Source organism: Thalia democratica, chromosome 6 (genome assembly GCF_965202585.1).
Source record: "Thalia democratica chromosome 6, ktThaDemo2.hap1.1, whole genome shotgun sequence".
Taxonomy (NCBI): domain Eukaryota; kingdom Metazoa; phylum Chordata; class Thaliacea; order Salpida; family Salpidae; genus Thalia; species Thalia democratica.
This window is the reverse complement of record NC_139170.1, coordinates 7,682,015-7,703,533: the sequence shown is the minus strand read 5'-3', so window position 1 is coordinate 7,703,533 and position 21,519 is coordinate 7,682,015. Positions and strand designations below refer to the sequence as shown.

The following is a 21,519-nucleotide window of genomic DNA, read 5'->3' as shown; positions in this document are numbered from 1 at the left end:
ATGATAAAACTATACACAAATTAAAAAAAAAAATCATTTAAATTGATTTAAAATAATATTCGTAGCAAAATTTAACTAATTTTTATAATAAGTAGATTTATCTTTACGTAAATGTGACTTATTTGATACTAAACATTTATATTATATCCTACTTAGCAAAACTTATAATTAAGTATTTGTTTACAATTAAGAAATGGTGTGATGTCTATAATAAAATTTATGTTGCTTTATTTTTTTATAGGGCCAGTGTGCTGTATTATTTATTTGTGTTTTATACTGTCATTATTTCATTACACTTTCATTATTCTTTGAGAATTTTAGTTTTATCTCTTATTGTTAACATAGTATCTGATATACTAAATGTTTATCAATTAGTCAAGGAACATAAGTTTACAAAGTCTAAAGATATAGAGAGCTGAGATAGCATTTAAAAACATGTTTTAAAATAAAACACTACAACAATCCTAATTTGTGCAATATTAAAAAAAAAAATATTTTTTTAGTGTTTAGAATTCTAAAATGCGTAACTAAACGAGAGTACGTAACGTCATGAGTGCGTAAAGATGCGAGAGGTTACTGCATATGTTTTTGTTGTTTTTTTTGTCGTTATTTGTAAATTATTGCTTAGCAACAACAAAAAATGTTTATGTGTTTGATAATTGTTCCGATCTTAGTTCAGAAAAGTATAAACTAAATAATGTCGTATATTATAGAAAAATTTGTTATATAACTAAAGCTTTGGAAGATTTATATGATTATATTTCACTTGACAGTCCATTCTGATATATATATATATAAACGTTTGCTACAAATGATTGATGTTTAGTCAAGTTAGGTGCTTTTTATTAAAACAATTTATAACGAAAAAGAAAAAAACATTTTATAGTTTACAATATATAACTATAAATTAAACCTAGTTAAAAATGAGTTGAGAGTAGTTATTGTAAAAAGTTGTTGAGTTGCATAAAAAATAGAAACAAAATGTAATATTTATAGTTTAAAAAATACAAATTAGAATTAGATTAGACACCTTAATATTTTTCTTTGTAAACTTAAGAAAAAACGTGAAAGTAATACATGTACTTAATTAATTTATGCTATTTTATAGTAAATTTAAACTCGCTTAAGGTAAAGATCAGCAAAAATACCTAAAAAAGAAACTAGTTAAAAGTATGAAGTTTTTCAAAAACAAATTGTAATGTCTCTAATAAATACAGATTGTGTTATATACAAATATATTTTTCATATAAAATTTCAAAGTATAAAAGAATAAAATGAGAAAAAATTCAAAATGTTCTATTATCTGTTATTATTATAAAATATTTTCAAAAATATAACATAGTGGTGTAAAAGAGAAAAAAAAAATAAATAAAGCAATAGACATAGTCTTAATAAGCAACTTTATTCTTTTAACAAGGTAGGACAAAAAAATAAAAACAAATAAATTTTCTAAATTTGGCTAATAGACGTTTTAATATACTGTTTAGTAGAAAGAATTCGACTTGAAACTTGAAAAATGCTTCTTTTTGTTTGAATTCGATGACTTTTCTGTGTTCTCTGAAAAATATTAGTAAAATAAAGAATAAAATTAAAATTTACTATTTGCTTTAGATAAAAACATATAAGCTTTACTAAAGTTATTATAGATTAAAAAATAATTATGTTAAAAAAGTTCATAAGTTACGTTTAATTTAAGGTTTTAAATAATTTAAAGGTACTAAAAACCTGTTGTACTTAGTAATATTAAACAGAATACCATTAAGTTTATACTAAACAGTTCACTAGTAGTTTAATTTATGGTAAGTATATTAAAAAATATGATTTCTTAGAATTGTTTACATTCGTAAAAAATAATATTTTTTATTATAACAAATAAAAACAAGGTTTTCCTAGTTGACTAAAACACGAGAAATTAAATTTTAAAACTTGCACTAAATTTAGCTCATTTATTGTTAACTGAGTGATAAGGCATTGTTTTATTTTAATCTGCCTAACAACTAAAACTCACTTCCTTTAAAGTTAAGTTGCTGCTGTATTAAGCCACTTAAACAATGTTTAAAAGCCTTTTATTATTTTAAGTGAAATTTTTAGGAAATGAAATTTAAGATTTTAAATTGTTGTTTAAAGTAAACATTAAAAGTTTTCTGCAGATCAAGTATCTTAAGATTTTAAGTTGCAACTATAATGAATATTTTAAAACCACCATGTTTTATATTTACTGTGGCTTGTATAATATTTTGGTGACTAATCAAAAATATAAATTGGTAGATTTTTGTAAAACTCTTTACGATTAAAAGTTTTTACATCATTAAAAAAAAAGTTTTCAGTAGTTTTTATTTGAAAAGACTTTCACACAATTAAGACATAAAACCTTTTAAGGTTTTAGTTAAACAAACAACTCTGAAGATAAAGTTTTTTTCTTACTAAAAACGTTATAGAATAAAAACATTTTTTCAAAGTCTTTATCAGTTGCATACATTATATTTTAGAAATATTTACAAATAACAATGAACAATTGTCTGTTTTTTTCTTTTTAAATCAAAAACTAGCTTCCTTACTCGACAAAATCAAAGTCTTTAAAAAAATATATCTGACCTAAAATTTACCTAAAAATTAAGTGGTGACAATATAGAAAAGATTTAGTAGAATACTTGATTTAAAATGTATATATAAAGAAAATTGCTTAAAACTAACGAAAAAGATAGATGGCACAAATTATAATTTATTAATGTTATTTTTTTTATCACTATGACTTAATTTAAAGTCATTAAAAAATATTTACTATTTAGCAACATTGAATTAAGTTTTGATTTTTATATTTTGTTTATAATCTGCATATTCGCAAGCTTTACTTGTTTATAAAATTAAAATTTGTAAAACGTACTGATAATCCAATTTTTTATTTAAAAAAAAACTTTTAGTTTCTAAATTGCAATAAATAAAAGTAAGAAACAAAAGTTAAGTATAATTCACAATTTTCGTTTGTGCTACATCATTTCATAAATAGTTGTAATACTTTTAACTAGCTTAACCGACCGCAGAAGTTATAAAAGGTTAAAACTTTCAGACAATAGCTCAGGGGTCGGCAAACTGCGGCCCGCGAGCACGTTATTTTTTTGAATGGAATGCGGCCCGCGAAAGAAAATTTTGTGGCCCGCGAGCATGTAAAAGTGGCCCGCTGAGGGTAAAATTTTTTTCGGTAATTCGATTAAATTTGTTTAGTTTGGTTTTAAGTCTCTGTATAACATTTAAAAATAATTAGAAGAAGTTGCTACTTTAATTTAAAAATGTGAAAAAAACAGATTAGTATTCTAACAGGATATTTTTCTGAGTTTCTTAATAACTTCTATTTTACAACAGCAAGTAATTATCTGAAAAAAGAGAGCTTGAATTTAATAAGTTGGTTATATTATACCTATTTATCAAATAAACTAAATGCAAATGTTTTCCATTTTGTACAAAAGTAATGCACAGTAATTAACTAAAGTGTCATTTCTTTATAGCTTAGATATTCTTTCCAATATTTTTTATACCTAAGTTTCTTTTATATATTTTTTATTTATAAATGTTATCTTCTATTGTAAAAACATTTAAAATAACATAGTAATAAAAAAAAAAGGTTTATTTAAGTTTAGTTTTGACACAATTTAATTTTTTAGAAGTTTTCTCTGCACTTGAACTAATTTATTTGCACTACAACTTAAAAAAATTCTCAAATTTTAAACCACTTTTTATAAAGTACTTTATTTAGTTTAAGTTTAGTTTATGCATAATTTTCTAAATTTGTTTTTTCTACATGTAATATCTAAATTTGTACAGACACAGTTAAAACAATATATATGACAAAACTAATATAGTTTTTGTTAGGTATACATTTTCATTTTTCAAACATTGATTTTGTCAAACTAAGTTAACTTTTATGCTTTGCATATCAATACACACATTTGCTGTTTTTTGGAGCTACCTATTTAATATAAACTAGACTTAGGGATAGTTTATAAACATTGACACACACTCATACTATCACTATTTGAAGACTTCAAATCTCAGGCTAACTAAGTCATTTTATAAGTTTTTGGCTAGAATTGTTTTTTTGTATACAAAAATATCAAAAATGTTTTTGTTAATTCAGGCTGGCTTTTTTGCTTAAAAGAGTGGCAAATTAAACTTATAATGTAAGTTTTGCTCAACCCAAAGTGTTAGTTTCAGTTATAATATATGTTATCATATATTAAGTTCAAACTTTGAACTTGAAGATTTATGCTTAAAAGTTTTGGAAAAAAACTTGAACTTGAGAATTTTTGAAAAAGCCTTGAGTTTCAAACAATTTTTCCATGTAAAGTAGTGAAATTTCGATTTGACACAAAAAATTTAGCAAATAAACATTTCTTTATTAAAAAATATACTAAAGTAGCTTAACAGTGTTTTTTAATATTGATATACTTTATAAGACACTTTTTAAATTTTAATTAAACTTTATACTAAAAATAAAAGAAGGAATTGTACTTCTAAAAACTTATGGTGCATTGCACCTTAACTTGTAAAATTTCACCGATTGTTGCGCTTCGTGTTTGAACTAAACCAAGAAATTATACTAAAGTGTCAAAGTTAAAAAAACATCTTTAATAAAAATTCTCAGATGAACAATAGTTTTTCTATCAGTGCTCTCATCTTAACATATTGATTAAAGTCATAATTTTGATTTATGTGACTTTATAACCTTAATGCATTTCCTAAATAGGACTTTTTGTTGTCATTGAAGAAATAAACAAAAGTTTTTCATTACTGCCAACAAAAATTCTTTAAAAAAGTTTTCAATTATAAACGGTATCTCATTATTAATAATAAATTTTGCTACTTTATAACTTGCCTTAACAACTTTTTTCTGATAATTCTGTAGTTACTGAAGATAATCATGTGCTTTGTTGGAACTGACTTTGGTGATTTGTTTTTTTATCGTTTCTTGCAATAACTTTTAACTAACGTTTTTTTATTGTTGCTCGTCTTTTATTTTACAACTAATATTTTTAAATTCTTATTGCAGATAAATAATTGCTGTAATGCTTAATAAAAAAGAGGTTTTTCTCTTCGCTAATGACTCAATTAAGTTTTAAACTTTTGTTAAAAATGTTTAAGAAAGTTAATTGTCCATTCCAGCTGACTTATATTTTTTGGCATGTAATTTGTTTACAGTTAATAAGTTTCGTTTTTTCTTTATGCTGTGAACTTTGTTTTAACTGGGTTGCTACACAAACAGGCTATTTTAAAAGCTTGAAAACTCAGATGTGTGTAAAACTTTTATTTCGAACACTTTAAATAAATCTTAGAATTCCCAGAACAGTTTTTATGACTGTAGTTAGTTTACTAATTGTAGTTTTTTCTTGTTTTTTTACACTTTGTGTACTTTTTAATGATGATGATATTTTTACTAGGTACTTGAGCTTGATTTACAACGATTTACTAGCTTTTTAAACTTTTAATGAACTTAGGCTGGTTTGATACAACTCAGACATTTTTGCTTTTTAAGTGACAACCATGTAAAAGACTAGTTACTAATAAGATATTTTATTTAAGTATTCGAGAATTAATTATGTTAAAGAATTTGTTCTAGCTTTCTATAATACAAACAGGTATTTATTTATTAAATTAACTAATTAATAAATTTTTTAATGAATGTAAACTATTTAACACGCAAAAACTTTTTTTTGGAGTTAATATTCTTAGAAATATGAAAAAAGGGGTTAATAATATAACAAATATATAAAAGTAACTAAAAAATTGTCTTTCAAGTATGGTTTTATAGAGAGTTAAATTGTATGTTAAATTAAAAAAGTATTAAATTTAACTTAGTAAGTGCTTATGAAAGTACATAGTTTATTAACACTTAAGTATATTATTCAAGGTAAATTTTATTCTAATTTTATTTAATTTAATTTAAATTAATTCTATGTATTTATAAAAAAGTTAAAAGCTAAAAGTTATTTAAAATGATAAGGTGAATAAAAGTAAAACTTTTCTCTAGTGTGACTAAAACTAAAACCAAAAAGTTTTTCAAATGTCACTAAAACTAAAACTGCGGCCCGCGAAGACTTTGTAAACTTGAAATTTGGCCCGCGACTACCAACTGCCTGCCGACCCCTGCAATAGCTCATTTCGGCAGTAGTATGTAATAACTTTCTCACTAAAGTTTTCCATAAAATGCATTATTAATAAAAAAACTATGTTAAAAAGCTGATGAAAATACCTAGCTTTAAATGTTAACTTTTTAAAAATTACACAAAAATCTCCTTAAAACATTAAAATTTAGCAAATGTGGTTTCGACATTTAAAATAAAATAAGTATAAACTTAGTTGAATGAAGTTAACTGTTTTGAAATATTTATGTTTTTAGAACGTTATTTATATTTTCAAAGCAAATTTTATTTTACAAAAAGTTAATGATAAAACTAAAACAAGACGTACTTTGGTTGTTTAATCGTAAGTAGAAACAAAACGATTACAAACGAAAATCAATATACTTAAGAAATTTCAGTTTTTATCTATCTATAATTTTCAGGATCTTGTAAATAAATATAAGCAACTTGAATTAAAAAGGTTTATCTAATAAAATTAACACTAAATTTTTTTATAATTTTTTAAACAAAGTATTGTTTTACATCGGAACTTAACTGTTGAGTAAAAATTTAAAAGATATTTAAAAGATTATTTTACATTCATATATTCTATACTGCTAGTTACAAATATTTGGCGAGTTTGATAAACTGAATTTCACAGCTAATTCAAATTTAGTCATTTGGTTTTTAAAATTTTGTGTGTGACTAAGTACTGACCTTTTATTACACAACCATTTTGTATATTTTTAAGTGTTCCTTATGCTTAAACTTAAAAACAACTTGAGTTAAACAAGTTCAGCTAATGTCAATTAATTTATTTTCATAATTTCACGAGAAAAAATTTTGCACACTAATCACGTGACTATCTTACCACAGTAAATGATTTATGAAGACAAGATTGAGTTTGTTAAGTTCATGTTTGCTCAAAGAAAAAAACAATGTAGTTCGCAAAATTTTGATTAAAAACTCAGAAGGTTTTTGAAAAAATAACTTGGTACAAATGTCCTAATTTGAGAGTATGAAAACTACATGTGTCGAATTAAAATTGCTTTCAATATAGTTTATAGTTTAATTGTTCTAACTAACAGAGACTAATGTATGTTTTGAAAAATCAAAACGATATTTATAATGATGCAGCTGCTATTTATTTTTATAAGATGAGGGGAGCTCATTTTTAATGTGTATAAAGCAACATTAAAGCTTTACCAAAATGTTTTTAGTTGAAGTAACATTTAAGTTTATTACAAATAGGCATAACAGATGAAAAAAATAAAACTTCAATATACATTAAAATAATATTTTGTTATAATACTTTATTTGATAGTTGAAGCTTTTGTTTATGCTAGGTTTTCATATAGTCAATAAAATCAAAATAGATAGTTAAGTATTTGGTAAATGGTTTAAGTTACAAAAAAGTAGATTATGCTTGTAATGACTTAAATAAGTGTATATTTATAATATGATAAACATGTTAACTTAAAACTGCCACGCGATTAGTTTTACAGTTGCGCTCTAACGTTTTGCATTCTTTATTCTAATGATTTTTTTTATTACAACGACCAATGTTGAAAACAGATAAATTTAAATTTTTTACAGTAAATAAACAAAAAAAAGTACTGAAATGTTTCCTACCTGAAGCATAATGTTAATAGTTTTTTTTTATTTACTGAAAGTAGTAAAAATTGAAAAGTTTATATATTCAGTAGCAATGTTAAAAATTACTGACTAGTAAGGTTAACAAAAATGTGTTAAATTACGATAATACACTCAAGTTTTAAATTTAGTGCAATTAAGTCAAAAAACGTTGTGAAAAAAAAGTTTGTTATATGTTTTAAAACCTGTGGTCAAGAAAAGAAACTAGACGCAATTTTTGCATACAAATTTTTGTTCTGCTCAGTAGTCTTACAGTAATATTTACTATCAAAAAAAATGTTTTGTTTCACAAATAATTTTCGGATTTCAAATTATACTTTTTCTTTGGCTCGAAGTTAGTTTTAAATTTTTTTAAATGTTGTTTTTTAGAAGTCTTCTAGTGTTAAAGAACAACAATTTTAAATACTAGTTTTGTTTAACTGAATATTTATTGTGTTAAAAAAATTTACAATATTTAATACACATTAGCATAGGTCAAATATAAAAGGTTAGTTGTACAAATATAGAATTCAGTTTAAAAGATAAAACGCATGGTAAATTAAGCTTTAATTTTTTTTACCTTTTAACAAATGTTTTTAACATCAGTATTTAAAAAAAAATATTAATTTAATAACGAAACAGATAACCTTTTGTTAAAACAGAAAAACTCTCTAAAGTCCATAATGTTGTCACAAATATTGACTTTTTATTGCTTTTTTTACATTACTCAAAGGGTTAAAGTCTCGACTTGATAATATGAAATTAATCAAAGCTCTTATAAGAAGCTCACGGTTTCAGAAATAGATTATTAATAATAAATTTACAATTATACAAAAAACGTTTGTTGAAAACTATTAAACTTTCAAGTTTTGAAAATGTAGATGTAGGTTAAACGCAAGTTTACAAAATGCAATCAACGATTGTGATTTTAGTTTTACAATTTGCTGCAAAGTGAAACTTTTACTTAAAACAAACTTAAGTATTTAGTAAAGATTATACATTGACTAGAATCAAGTAACATAAATTTTCTTGTATTTTTTAGACACATGACGTTATATTTGGAATTTTTTCATGTATTTCAGTACTTCAAAAGTTTCGTTTATTTTCATTCAATATAATACAACTCAGAAAATGGATTGAACATTAAATTTTAGAGTTAAAATTTTAAGCCCTTAAATTAGTTTTAAAGATAATTTAACTTTTAACTTGTTTATATTTGACAATCTGCAATTTCATACAGATAATAAATAAAATACATAAAAAAAAAATATGCTAGCTAAACAACCTAGAGTTATAAAAAACTGACTACATACTATGAAGCAGCCTGGAGAAATAAAACTGAGTACTTTTGCAATTAAAAACAAAACAGCTTTTACGAGTTTGCTTATTAAACAATATTTATGAATTTTTATAGGTCTTGTATATATATTGTTTTGATCAGGTTTATAAAGTTAAATTATATTGCGTGGTTTTATAAAGTTTCAATGTTATTGACTTAAAAATTTTGGCAAAATATATATTTTATCATATGAAACTAGATATACAAACTTAAAAACTTAAACATTTAAGGTAGCTTATGTAAGCTTTAAAACTTTATGTATTTCGATTATAGAGCTATTTTCTATCCTAAATAGATTTGAACTAAATCTATAGCTCACTAATAGTAATATTGAAAAGTAAAACTAGTATATATACTTTTATTTAAAAAAAAAGTTATCTAAAACTAAAATAATTTTAAATACAACCAAGTTATTTTTCTATAATTGTTTAGAATCTCACGTTTAAAATATAACAATAAAAATCACAATATCAAATAATAAAACAAACCTGAAAAATATAAATAAAAACATAAAATTAATTATAACTTATACACCGGTTTTATATTTAGGATAAAATTCGTTAAAGTAATTTAATTTCACTAAATTTTAAAAAACAGAAATCAACTTGTGAAGTTATAAATTAGCAAAATGACGTTAAAGAAATGTAAAACTATTTAGAAAATTTAACTGACAATAAAAAATTATTGACATTGCAATACTAAACATCGTTTCAAACTTTTTACCAGTTCACTTTACTTTTTTTTAAGTTATAACTTTTTCGAATTTGAAAACTATTGAGTAATAAGCAAAAGTTATAGTAAATAGTAAAAAAACAAGTTCAAGTAAATTATAAAACTTTTAAACTGTAAAACAAAATAAAATACACTAACCTTTAAACTAAAACTAAATGAAAGTATTGTACATTTAAGTTATGTTAAAGTTAAAACGTTTGTTTAAAACAGATAAGAAAGGCTTTTAAAATTAAGCATTTTTATTTATAAAGTTATGTACTAATAACTTTTATTAAACATTAATAAATAAAAAATATTTAACGTAAAACAAAGGTTGTAAAAATATCAAAAAGGCAAGATACGAAACTAAGAAAATTTTTTCTAAATAATGTTAAAACTTGGCTAAATTGGTCTTCAGAATAAATCTTAATAGAAGGAATTCGACTTGAAATTTGAAAAGTTCTTTTTGGTTTGCTGTTTTGATGACTTTTCGGTGTTTTCTGTGGTATATAAAACTTAATTAAATTTTATGAATAATTTTAAGTTCATTAATTTCTACTTAAACTTTTGAGGTGTCATAGGAACTTAACTATAAGTTTTAGAAACATGGCTTTAAAAGTTTAATTTAAAATTACAGTTATAGTTTATGATAATAACGCATACATTTATATTTTGTTTGTTACTCAAAAAATTAGTAAATTACTCTTAAGTAAGTAAGTAAATTAAGTAATCATAAAGAAAATATAACTACAATGAATGTAAACTAGAGTTGACTATCCAAATTTAGTCTTCAAACATACTGACAAAATTATTACTGATACAAGAGTGAGTTTTACTTTACTTATTTACACTTAACATAGCTCATTCTTTCTCAATTGATGTTAAAGCATTGTTAAACTTAATTTAAGCTGCCTACAATTAACTTCACTTCCTTTTTAGTTTTAGTTGTTGCTATAATAAGTGACTTCAAAATATTTTACAGTTTTTGATTACTTATAGAAGTTTATTTAAAGTTTTTACTTTTCTTAAAATAATGAAAAATATTTCAAATAGTAATTAAAATATTGTTGTATATATTAAGTTGTACATTTAATTTCAAATCTAACTTATAAATACTATAACATTTTTCTCGGTTAGTATAATACAGTATTCTGAACTGTTAGAAAAATAACGTTTAGGTTTTCATAAACACTAATGCTTTGATTAAAAAAGTTTTGCAAACTAAACAGTTTATAGCAAATACAAAACTCAACACTTGTGGTTTATACACAAAAATTTTAGCTTGTAATTTGTGGTTTAGACATTATTCAATTTACAAACCTAAAAACATTATAAGTTTACCTAAACCTTTGAAAAGCTTTTTTAAGACAGAAACTTTTTTTTAGTCAATTTTTAAACTTTAAGTATGCTTTAACATGGTTTTTAGCTAGTTTGTTTGTTATTGAACAAACAAATTAACTACTTAATTAGAAAAAGATTAAAAGTAAGAAAATATTATACTTTTTCTTTTTTTACATTAAAAGATCCTTTCAAAAAATGTTATTTTTTAAAAGCTAGAATACAAGTAAAGTAAAATTAATACAAAGTTTAGGTGCATTTACAAAACAAAAACAAATATCTCGTTTATTATCAAAACGATAATAAATAGATAACAAAAAGTTGTAATATGTCACGAGTATTTTTATAACTATGTTAGTTGTTTTTGGTTTAGTAAGGTTTTTATAGTTTAAATACTCTATATTAAAAGTACTATATTAAACTGATATTTAAGAATTTATAAAAATTAATTTTATTTTAAAATGTTTGATATGTATTTTGATTTTAGTATGTAATGTAATTTTTTTTTTTAATGAAAATGATATTGAACGAAGATTTTTTTATGAGGCGTTTTAATTGTCAACTTGTGCGTGCTTAATAAAAAAAAGTTAAAGTGAAGTGTAAATAATTAATCTAAGAAGTTAGTAGCACATAAACACGTTATAATTTTTAAGTAAATTGAAATTAGTAAAGAAAATTATAAATATTTTAAACAATTGTTTTTAAAAACTTTACAAATATCAGATCGGTTTTAAATTAAAATATAATTTAAAATACATACACTGAAACTAAACATTTGTTCAAGTGTAAACAATTGCAGCAGAAATTGTGTAAATTAAGTTTTTCCTTATTTTTTTAAGTCAGGTATTTATATTTAGTTAATATTTTTAATACTTATTCTTATTTTAGTGTTCACTTTATATATACTAAAATACAAGTAAGATCAAAAAATCAGAAAATTTATTTAAATAAACAATACTAAAGTATTAGCAAAAACATAATCTTTTGAGTAACTTGATATAAAAAGTTTTAAAAAATTTAATCTTCAGAATTAAGTTAACTAAAAGCAGTTTTGTACCTTTCTTCTTTAAGTAGAGCATAGTTGTAAATTACATCTGTCTATAAAAAACAAACTTGATTAGTTATTTTACTTGCAAGCAACTAATATATTATGTCAAAAACACAAAAATATGTAAAACACAAAATAAAACAATGAAACAAACTTTTTTCAAACTTCATCCACCCTCGGTACTCGTAATTCCACAGGGCAGGGTCCAAGTCGCCATGTCCCAGCCAATTGTACAAATTCCACCTTTCCGCCTCTTTTATTTCGTCCTCGATTATCTGCACGTCCAGTTCCGATAATCCGCTCAAACTCGCGCTCCACTCTCCATCGGTCCTACAGGCTGACTTGTGCTTCTTTTTGTTCACGTGTTTTGGGTTTTGTTGCTGGGGACGCCCCGATTGTGAAACGAATGATTTCTTTGTAGGAGGGACATAATCGTTGTCTTCTGTGAAAAAAATTATAATTTAGTTTTGAATATCATTAACTTACTACCTTTGATGTTCTAGCCATATAGTATAGAAATAAAGTTATGAATTATTGTATTTACAATACTTGATCAATCAAAATTTACATTATCATATTAGTTAAAAAGAAAATTTCTTAGATTTCAGACACTTATAAAAATCTTTATTTTATTGTAAACTTGTGTTTATGTATAGTTTTAGTTTTTAGTACAGTTAAAACTATGCTGTAAAGTCTAGTGAGCAGTGAAAAAATATTAATCAAATTAACTGACCAACTGAAGAGCTTTTGACTTGATTGTAGTTTTTTGAAGGTTGATCAGAAGTTCTCTTCTTGAAATAATCTTCTTTACTTGGTACTAGTTGAGCTGTAGTAAAAAAATTAATACTATTAAGTACGATAAAACGAAATGTTTACTTTTATTCATCATCTTATTTTTGAAGCGTGAAATAAAATGACTATGATTATTTAAAAATGTTCGGAAAAATGAAAGCATGGTTTTCTAACTAAATCTTCAATCAATTTTATATTTTAATTAAAAGTCATTGAAAATATTCCTGTTAAAACTTGTACCAAAACTTTATTTAACATCGGCTTTAGGCAAAAATGTTTACTTAAATATGTCTGTATAAACAGACATAAAACACTAGACAAACAAGAAAAACAAGTAACAAGTGCAAAATCATTCAACCGTAGAACTAAACAAACAATCCATAATCAGCGATGGGTGATTTATAGATAAAATAAGCAAATATTGCTTTTGCTACAATTATTACTTAATAAATTTTCAAGGATTTTTGATCAGACAAACATCAGTTTCAAGTAAAAAGTTTATATAGTTAATTTTTCATAAGTATTAATATTAGCGATATTTTACCGTCAGTAACTTCTACAACTAAAAAAACTTTTTCATAAAAAATTTCTAATAAATAAAAAATAATAACAAATCTTACGTTTTCTACTATATTTGCTGCTACTATTACTATGAAAATTGTTTCTTTTCCTAGTGATTTCGTCCATTATAACTAGAATTAAAAGTAAGTTATGTCAAATCTAAAAACATTTTATTTGTAGAAAAAAAGACTACTAAACAAAACAAAAAATTGGAAGGAAAGGAAAAAAAAACAAACAAAAAAGTATGTTTAATTAGTTATCATGAAACAACTTTATAGTTCATATTTTCTAAAATTTATAATAGTTAGTATTTGCTACAGAGTAATAAGCTAATTAAGTTATAGACAGAAATTAAATTAAAACACCTTTAGTAATAAACTTAAAGTCATTAAGAACTAAATTTTAGTTAGTTATAAAACAATTAAGGAAAATCATAAAGTCTTTAAATTTAAGAAGAAAACAGTTTTTAATCGATTTTTGGTTAATTTTTTTTTATTTACAAGCAAAAACATACTAAAACACTAGATTAACTAGGAGATCAAGATAAATAAATAGCTTAATAATAAATCATGTTTTAGTTTACTCATTTGACTGCAATGAAACAAACTATGCATTGGTTAAACAATAATCGCAAAGTTAATCTTGTTTAAGTTTTAGGCTTAAGCAGCCACCCACTCAAAAATAAACGCTAACTCATTTAACAAATTACACATATTGATTGAAATAGATGCAACACAAAACTTCTAAGGAAAATCTGCCATGCTTTATAGAGCACATGTCATTTGTAATGGCAGGAAGAAGAAACATTTTTGAAGCTTTTTACTTTTTTTACTACTCTCGTCTCATATTAAGGTAAATTATTGAGAACAGAACTATTTATCGCTTTAATCATACACAAAGCTGTATTGTCTGAGTGGTATTGTTTAAAGAGTAAAGGAGAATATCAAAAAAGAAATAATTATATGGTTAAAATTTTGAAAACTTACACGAAAAGTACTTTTTCAATGACAATAGTTCAGCATAATTAAAGTTTACTACTTAATTTTACCATCTAAGTATATATTAGCTCATATTAATAAAAAAAAATAGACTTAACTTAATGCTCAGTGGTTTTTGAACTTTATTAATTAGCGATATGAACAAAATTGGATATCATAAATTTTACAAATTGTTTCAAACTCTAAAAGTTTTATTGCTTGTTTTTGTTTAAATTGATATTACTTAATTTTTTTTCTAAGTCTTTTAAAATAATCTAAAAATGCTTCTTAGACAATAAAAAGCATTTTATAGCTTTTTTTTATTAATCATATAACGAATAACAAACTCATATACATCTTAATTAAAAAAAGCTAGCAAGGTTATAACCATAACTTTTAAGTCAATGTGAATTGCAAAAGTTATTAAATTATATGTATATGTTTAGTAGTTTACCCAAAGAGTAGTTTTAAAAAATAATGTTAAAAAATGGCTATATTTTTTAACATGAGTAAAACTTTTATAAACTTGAAATAGTAAACTTTTTGTTTTTAAACTATGTTTTAATAAACAAAGAAACTAAAGAAAGTTAAACTAAATTGGTACAGTTCTTTAAAAAATTGTCAGTCAAACAAATGTACTAGAGTTATTAAAGAACTAATTAACATTCAAGTTGTTAACTGATGCATTCAAATATTAAGCTAACTTTATATTTAATTACTCACTTTTATTTAGTTATTAACTTAAGTGAAACTAGTTAACTTAAAAATAAGAAATCGTTTATAGTCTTAAACTTAAGTATTAGCCACAAGTTAAGTTATAAAATATTTATCAGTTATGTTTTAAAGTTAATTTAACATTATTTTATTAAAACATAGGATATATTTTTAATCGTTTAATAAAAATATTGTTCTAACATTAAAAATAGTTAAAGTAGTAATTTAATGTAATGAATGTTTTTACAAAAGTCAAATATTAACTAACGTTATTGGTTTAACTTAGTAGTGTTATTAAATAATTATCAGAAATGAAAAGTATTTTTTATAATATAGCATAATCAATTAAACTATTTTTTAAATATTTTTATGTATTTTTTTTAAAAGAACTCTTTTGAATATTTGAATTAGAACAATTCAAAGCTTTTCTACAATACTTTATGAAACGTTTAAGTTTAATCTAAAATAATACAATTGAACATGTAAGATTACATTGTACATTTATAAACTGTATTTCTTGTAACAAACTGTTTAGCTTCAAGCATAATGAGTGCAGCACAATTTATGACTAATTTAAAAAAATGAGTTCATTTAGTATATGTTTTAGTTTATTTTTCTCATCCTGTTTACTAAATGAAAAAAAAATGAATGCTTACTAAAATACCAGTAGTATTTAAAATGCAACTTTTGAAAATAAAATAAAGAAATTTACAAGCTAATTTAAAGACGTTCAAAAGATAGAACTAAAACGGCTTAAGTTAATATATTTTTATATCTACATTACCTCAATGTATCATTAAATTATAACAAAACAATCTATTCACTATAGAGTAAAATAATTTAAACATACTTACAGTAATTTAAGAAAGTTAAACTCGTTCATTTGTGTGTATGTTGTATTCAAAGCAGAATTATATAAGTGAACAAATAAAAGTGTTTTAAAAGATGGAAATTTCTCAAAAAAAAAGGTCCTTTTTTGATATGTTTGTTTCATTGATAAAAATAACTTAAACTTAGTATAAAATGCTCAGTTCTAAAATAAATTTAGACTTAAAATAAGATACAAATACTTTTTTTATTTTGTTTTTATCTTTAGTTTACAATTAGTTGTTTATCACACTTTTAAAGGTTTTTATTAGTTTTCAACAATATTTACTGCCCAAAGTCAATGTTATATATGCTAGAACTTACATTATAAAACTTTTTGTTTATATGAGCGTATTACTGAATAAATTTATGTTAAAATCATGTGTTTTAAAACATTTTCTAAAATGTTTTTCAAAGATTGCTTTTTTTGATAACTAACACTAACAAGTAATTAAAGTTAAAAAAAAACAGTTTATAAAATGCAAAAAGGTTCAACTTCCTTTTTGACAGTGTAACTAGAAAACTAGTTTGTGAGTTTTAGAAATTCGTCTGTTTAAAAAGATTTTATTTTAAAAACAAACAGTTTTTTTCTAAAAATTATTCTATAACAACATCAATGTTACTTTTTGAATTTTATGTTGAAAGTGAACCTTTCTTACTACTATTTTCTGCTTGATTAGTATGAAATTGTCGATTGATCAAAAAAATGGCTTTAGCTTTATAATATTTTCTTTTTTTTTATTACAGGATTTAAAAAAAACTGCAGTACTATCTACAATCTTATTTTTATAAAAAGCTTACTTTTACTGATAAGGTTGAAATAAAAAAGAAATAAAACTTATCAAAGTTTACAACGATAAAATTACAAACATAAATTTTTAAAATCAAAATTTTTTTATTAAACGATCGTTATGAGTGGTAAGATTCCGTTACATTTATAAACCTTTAAAAATATTTACAACTTTAAATTATTTATTATTATTAAATAGTTTTTCCTAGTGTACACTAAACTGTTGATTTGGAAGTTATTTTCTAATAAAGCACAATTATGATACTTAAGTTTTATAAATATTTATATATTATTATGTTCAAACATGCTTTAAAATCAGCTAACTCTTAGACTGTAATAAAAAAAAGTCAGTAGTAGTAAGTCATTATTAATTAAAACAATATTGAAATCCTTTAAAAATTAGGAACAAGTAGTTGCAGTTAAAAAATGCTATATTTGTTTTCTTAAAAGCTCAATGGATATCCCTAACTTATTTTTTATAACATTCAAGAACTATTCTGTTAATTTAGAAACTATTTTTGTGTAAAACTATTAAACAAGCTTTATGAGTTTATGAGATTTGAGTAGTATCACGTTCCTTAAACTTTTAAATTTCATTGTTTAAATAATTATCTATCTCAAAATATTTTTTAACATTAAACCTATGATTTATATAAATGTAATTTAATAATTTTTACAATAGCATTTATAAACTAAGATTTTTTAAGCGCCTTGTCTTAATTTTTACTTGAAGAAAAACTGTTTAACTTTTTTCATTGTTTGAATTGTTTCCTGTTTGCTACTTATGTCAGTTAGCGAGAGAAATGTGTTGTTTTTTGTGCATAAAAATAGTTATTTTCAAAACCTATTTGTTTATAACTTCTGTGTTTACTATGGCTAAACATTACTTCTAAAAAATTAAGTATTAGTGCGTAAAATTAAATTTTGTTTTCAGAAGTGTAGATTTAAAACTTTTCAAAAAAACGAATAACGATAAAATAAACATCAATTTGTTTATCGCTTTATGTAATGATAGCTGAAAATTCAGTTTATTGTTAATATAATCTTTCGAAAAAATCAAGGAAATGAATATTTCAAAATTGTTGAAAGAAGAATTTAAGTTTACAAGTTCAGGTATGTATACTGCATAGTTTTGATGTTCATGCTTTTTCAACCATATCTAGCCAATAAATGTTTCTTAAAATTTAAAACATTTCAAGTATTTACTAGCAGTTTTATCGTTTTAGTAGAAGAAAATAATTGTTGTGTTTTCTGCATATTAGAGATTTTTTGATTATTTTGGTTAACAAAATGTTCAAGTACTCTTCAAGTTTGTGTTCTGTTTATTTTACCTTCAAATAAAAATGCAGTATTACATTAAAAGTCACGTGCTTTTAAACTATTTTAAATGAAGGTACGTTTAAAAACATTTTCTATAATTTTTTTCACAGTTTCGTATATAAAATTGTAGGCTTAAACGTAATGTTAAAGTAGTCTATAAGTTTGTGATGCTTATTTTACGAGCAAACCAAAATGCCAAATTATTTCAATAGTCATGTGCTTTTAAACTAATTTAAATATTAATTCGTTTAAAAATTTTTTCTAAAAATTATTGACCTGTAAAATTTTATTTACAACTTTCCTAATGCATAGATGATTTGAACTAGTAAAGTAAATTAAATTATTATTTTTCATTGTCAACAGATGTAGATAGGAACGTAATGAAATAATTTTAAAGACATAAATAAAAAATACCTTTTGCATGACTGATTTAGTTGAACTGTAATAAACCTTTAGTCGTACATTTTATGTTAATACTAATTAAAGCATACGTAACCATTAACCTTTATAACTTAATTAATTATGCTAGAAACATTAAAAATTATAAAAACTTTTTCTCTCAAGTAAAAATTCCTAGACAAAAAGCTTAAATAGTGGTTGAAGCGAAATACAAGTTTACGCTCAAGAATTATGTTAAATATAAGAGTTAAATTGATGTTTTTAGAAAAAAAAGCAAATTTTTTCGAAAGTTTCTGAATATTTTCAGCTTTATATTGCACGTGTTCCCTAAATTAAGCTTTACACTTTACACGTGTTTGCTTTATATCTCAAGCAGATAAAATATAATTGACTTATTCAATAGAGTTAACCATGTTATAAAAGCGTAGGTGGTTTAAATACGACTAATGTGAGGAGAACAACAAACTATTCAAAATTAAACGTTTTGAGAAAGAATAACTTTTTAGTTTTTATCGATTTTGTGTATTTATAATAAAAGAAAGTAAGTATGGTGAAAAAATAAATTGAAAAAATGAACCAAAAAGCTTGTTTTCTCTAGCTATATAGACGGAATATCTAGAACAGATTTAGAAAGACCATATAAACTATATTATTTTAAAATTACTTAGTTAAGGTAGTCATTAAAATGTAATTTTTATGGCTCAAAATACTTTGAAAATTATTAATTGATATTAATCATTTTTTCACCATTAACTTTAAATTATAGTTTAAAATATATTAATCAAATAATCATTAAATTATATTTTCTTTTAGTTTTTTATAGCTTTTTTACAAGAATCATCAGATCATAATCTTAAGTTTTACTTGTACATTACTTAATACTCATTTAATTTTAGTTTTTAATGTTTAAAACAATTAAATATTTTTTATAAATGCTGTTTTTTTATAGCAAAATATTACTTAGAAAATAACTAAGTACTAGTGGTTTACATTAAGTTCTATAACAAAAGTATATATTCAAAACTTTTCAATAAATTACGATAAACTTAACAAACAAGTAGCGATATAATAAATATCGATTTGTTTTTCGCTTCCTGTAGCGACAGCTGAAAATCTAGTACGTTGTAAAATATAATCGTTTTCATGATTTCGATAAAATCAAGGATTAAATATTCAAAAAATATCAAAAAAAGAATCTAAGTTTACAAGTTCAAGTACGTATATACGGTATACTGTAGTATTTATGCTTATCGAACCATATCTAACCAATAAATGTTTCTAAAAGTTTTCAAATGTCAATTTTATTTGAAATTTGGTCATTTTAGTACAAGCAAATAATTGTTGTGTTTTCTGCATATTTAAGATTTTTTTGATTATTTTTGTTTACTGTTAAATACTTGAAAATGTAGGCTTGGCTGTAATGTACTGTTCAAGTTGGTAATTTGTTTTTTACTTTTAAATAAAACTGCAGAACTACTTTAACAGTCATGTGCTTTTAAACTATTTTAAATGACAGTACGTTTAAACACTTTGTCTAAAAACTTTTTTACATTTTAATATTCAAAACCGTAGGCATAAACGTAATGTTCACTCTTTAAGTTTGTGATGCTCATTCTACTAGCAAGTACATGCAGCATTACTATAATAGTCGTTTGCTTTTAAATTAATTTAAGTATTACTGCGGTTATAAACTTTGTTTAAGAACTATTGACTTGTTAGATTTTATTTACGTTATTTATTATGCATAGATGATATAAGTTGTAGAAGAAAACAAATTATTTTTTTTATTGTAAACAGATGTAGAAAGAAACGTAATGAAATAATTGTAAAGACATAAATAAAATAAACCTTTTGTATGATTGATTTAGTTGAACTGTAAAAAACTTTTTGCCGTACTTTTTATGTAAACACTAATTAAAGCATACGTAACCATTAACCTTTATAGTTTGAATAATTATGTTAGAAACATTAGAAATAACAAAAACTTTTTTCTTTTTCTCTCCAATAAACCTTCCCAGACAAAAAGCTTAGTTTGTGGTTGAAGCTATATACAAATTCACGCTTAAGAATTTTGCTAGATATGAGAATTATGGTGTTTATAGAAAAAACAATTTTTTTCGAAGGTTCTGACTATTTTAAGCGTTATATTTTGCACGTGTTCCCTAATTGAATCTTCGCAGATATTTTTACACGCTTTATATCACGGCAGATAAAATAAAAAAAATTATATCAATAAATTCAATCATGTTATACATAAAAAGCGTAGGTGTTCTAAATACGACTCATATGTGGAGATCAACAAATTATCAAATATAAATTTAAAAGAATTTTTTATCGAAACATTCAGTTTTTGTTTTTAAGCTTATGAGCAAAAAATAAAATATTTTTTTCTACAAAGAAGACAATAACAAAAATCTAACGTAAAAAATAACACAATCACATAACAAAAAAACTACATAACATAAAAAAAACTAATCATTAGATATTATATTAAAATAACTTACACACTATTATATTTTTATTTTTCAACTACATTAAAAAAAGTATAAATATTGTCTAAAAATTCTTCCTACAAAATTTTAACATTTTCATGTTGTCATAAAATTAACTTTAAGATTTTTGAAACTATACCTACTAGACATAAGTAATATAAAGATACCGTGTTTCTTGTTAATTTATTACAACCTGTTTTGTAAGTTCTGTCTGCAGTTTGATACTGACCTTTTGTGAGATAAAATAATGATTTGTTTTTACTTGCAAAGTTCATAGAAAACTGATTTAAACTGTTTGCATAATAATTTTGACAGTTAAAATATAAATTACGAATTAGTAAAAGTTACAAATTTAAATATAGTTTTTATATCTTCCAAGCTTCAAGAAAATTGTTGAGACAAAAGACATGAGATTATCCCACTTAA

The 21,519-nt window shown here is 23.1% G+C and overlaps 1 protein-coding gene across 1 annotated transcript; it reads right to left on the bottom strand.

Annotated features, from left to right (window-relative positions):
• Positions 1–9,809: 9,809 nt before the first annotated feature.
• LOC145838505 (uncharacterized) lies at positions 9,810–13,695 on the bottom strand. Its single transcript, XM_082946114.1, has 4 exons — positions 13,594–13,695; positions 12,915–13,007; positions 12,336–12,623; positions 9,810–10,295 (listed from the first exon to the last, which is right to left on the bottom strand). The coding sequence occupies exons 1-4, from the start codon at positions 13,658–13,660 to the stop codon at positions 10,222–10,224; spliced, it is 522 nt and encodes a 173-aa protein (XP_082802240.1). The 5' UTR covers positions 13,661–13,695; the 3' UTR covers positions 9,810–10,221.
• Between the last annotated feature and the right edge of the window lie 7,824 nt (positions 13,696–21,519).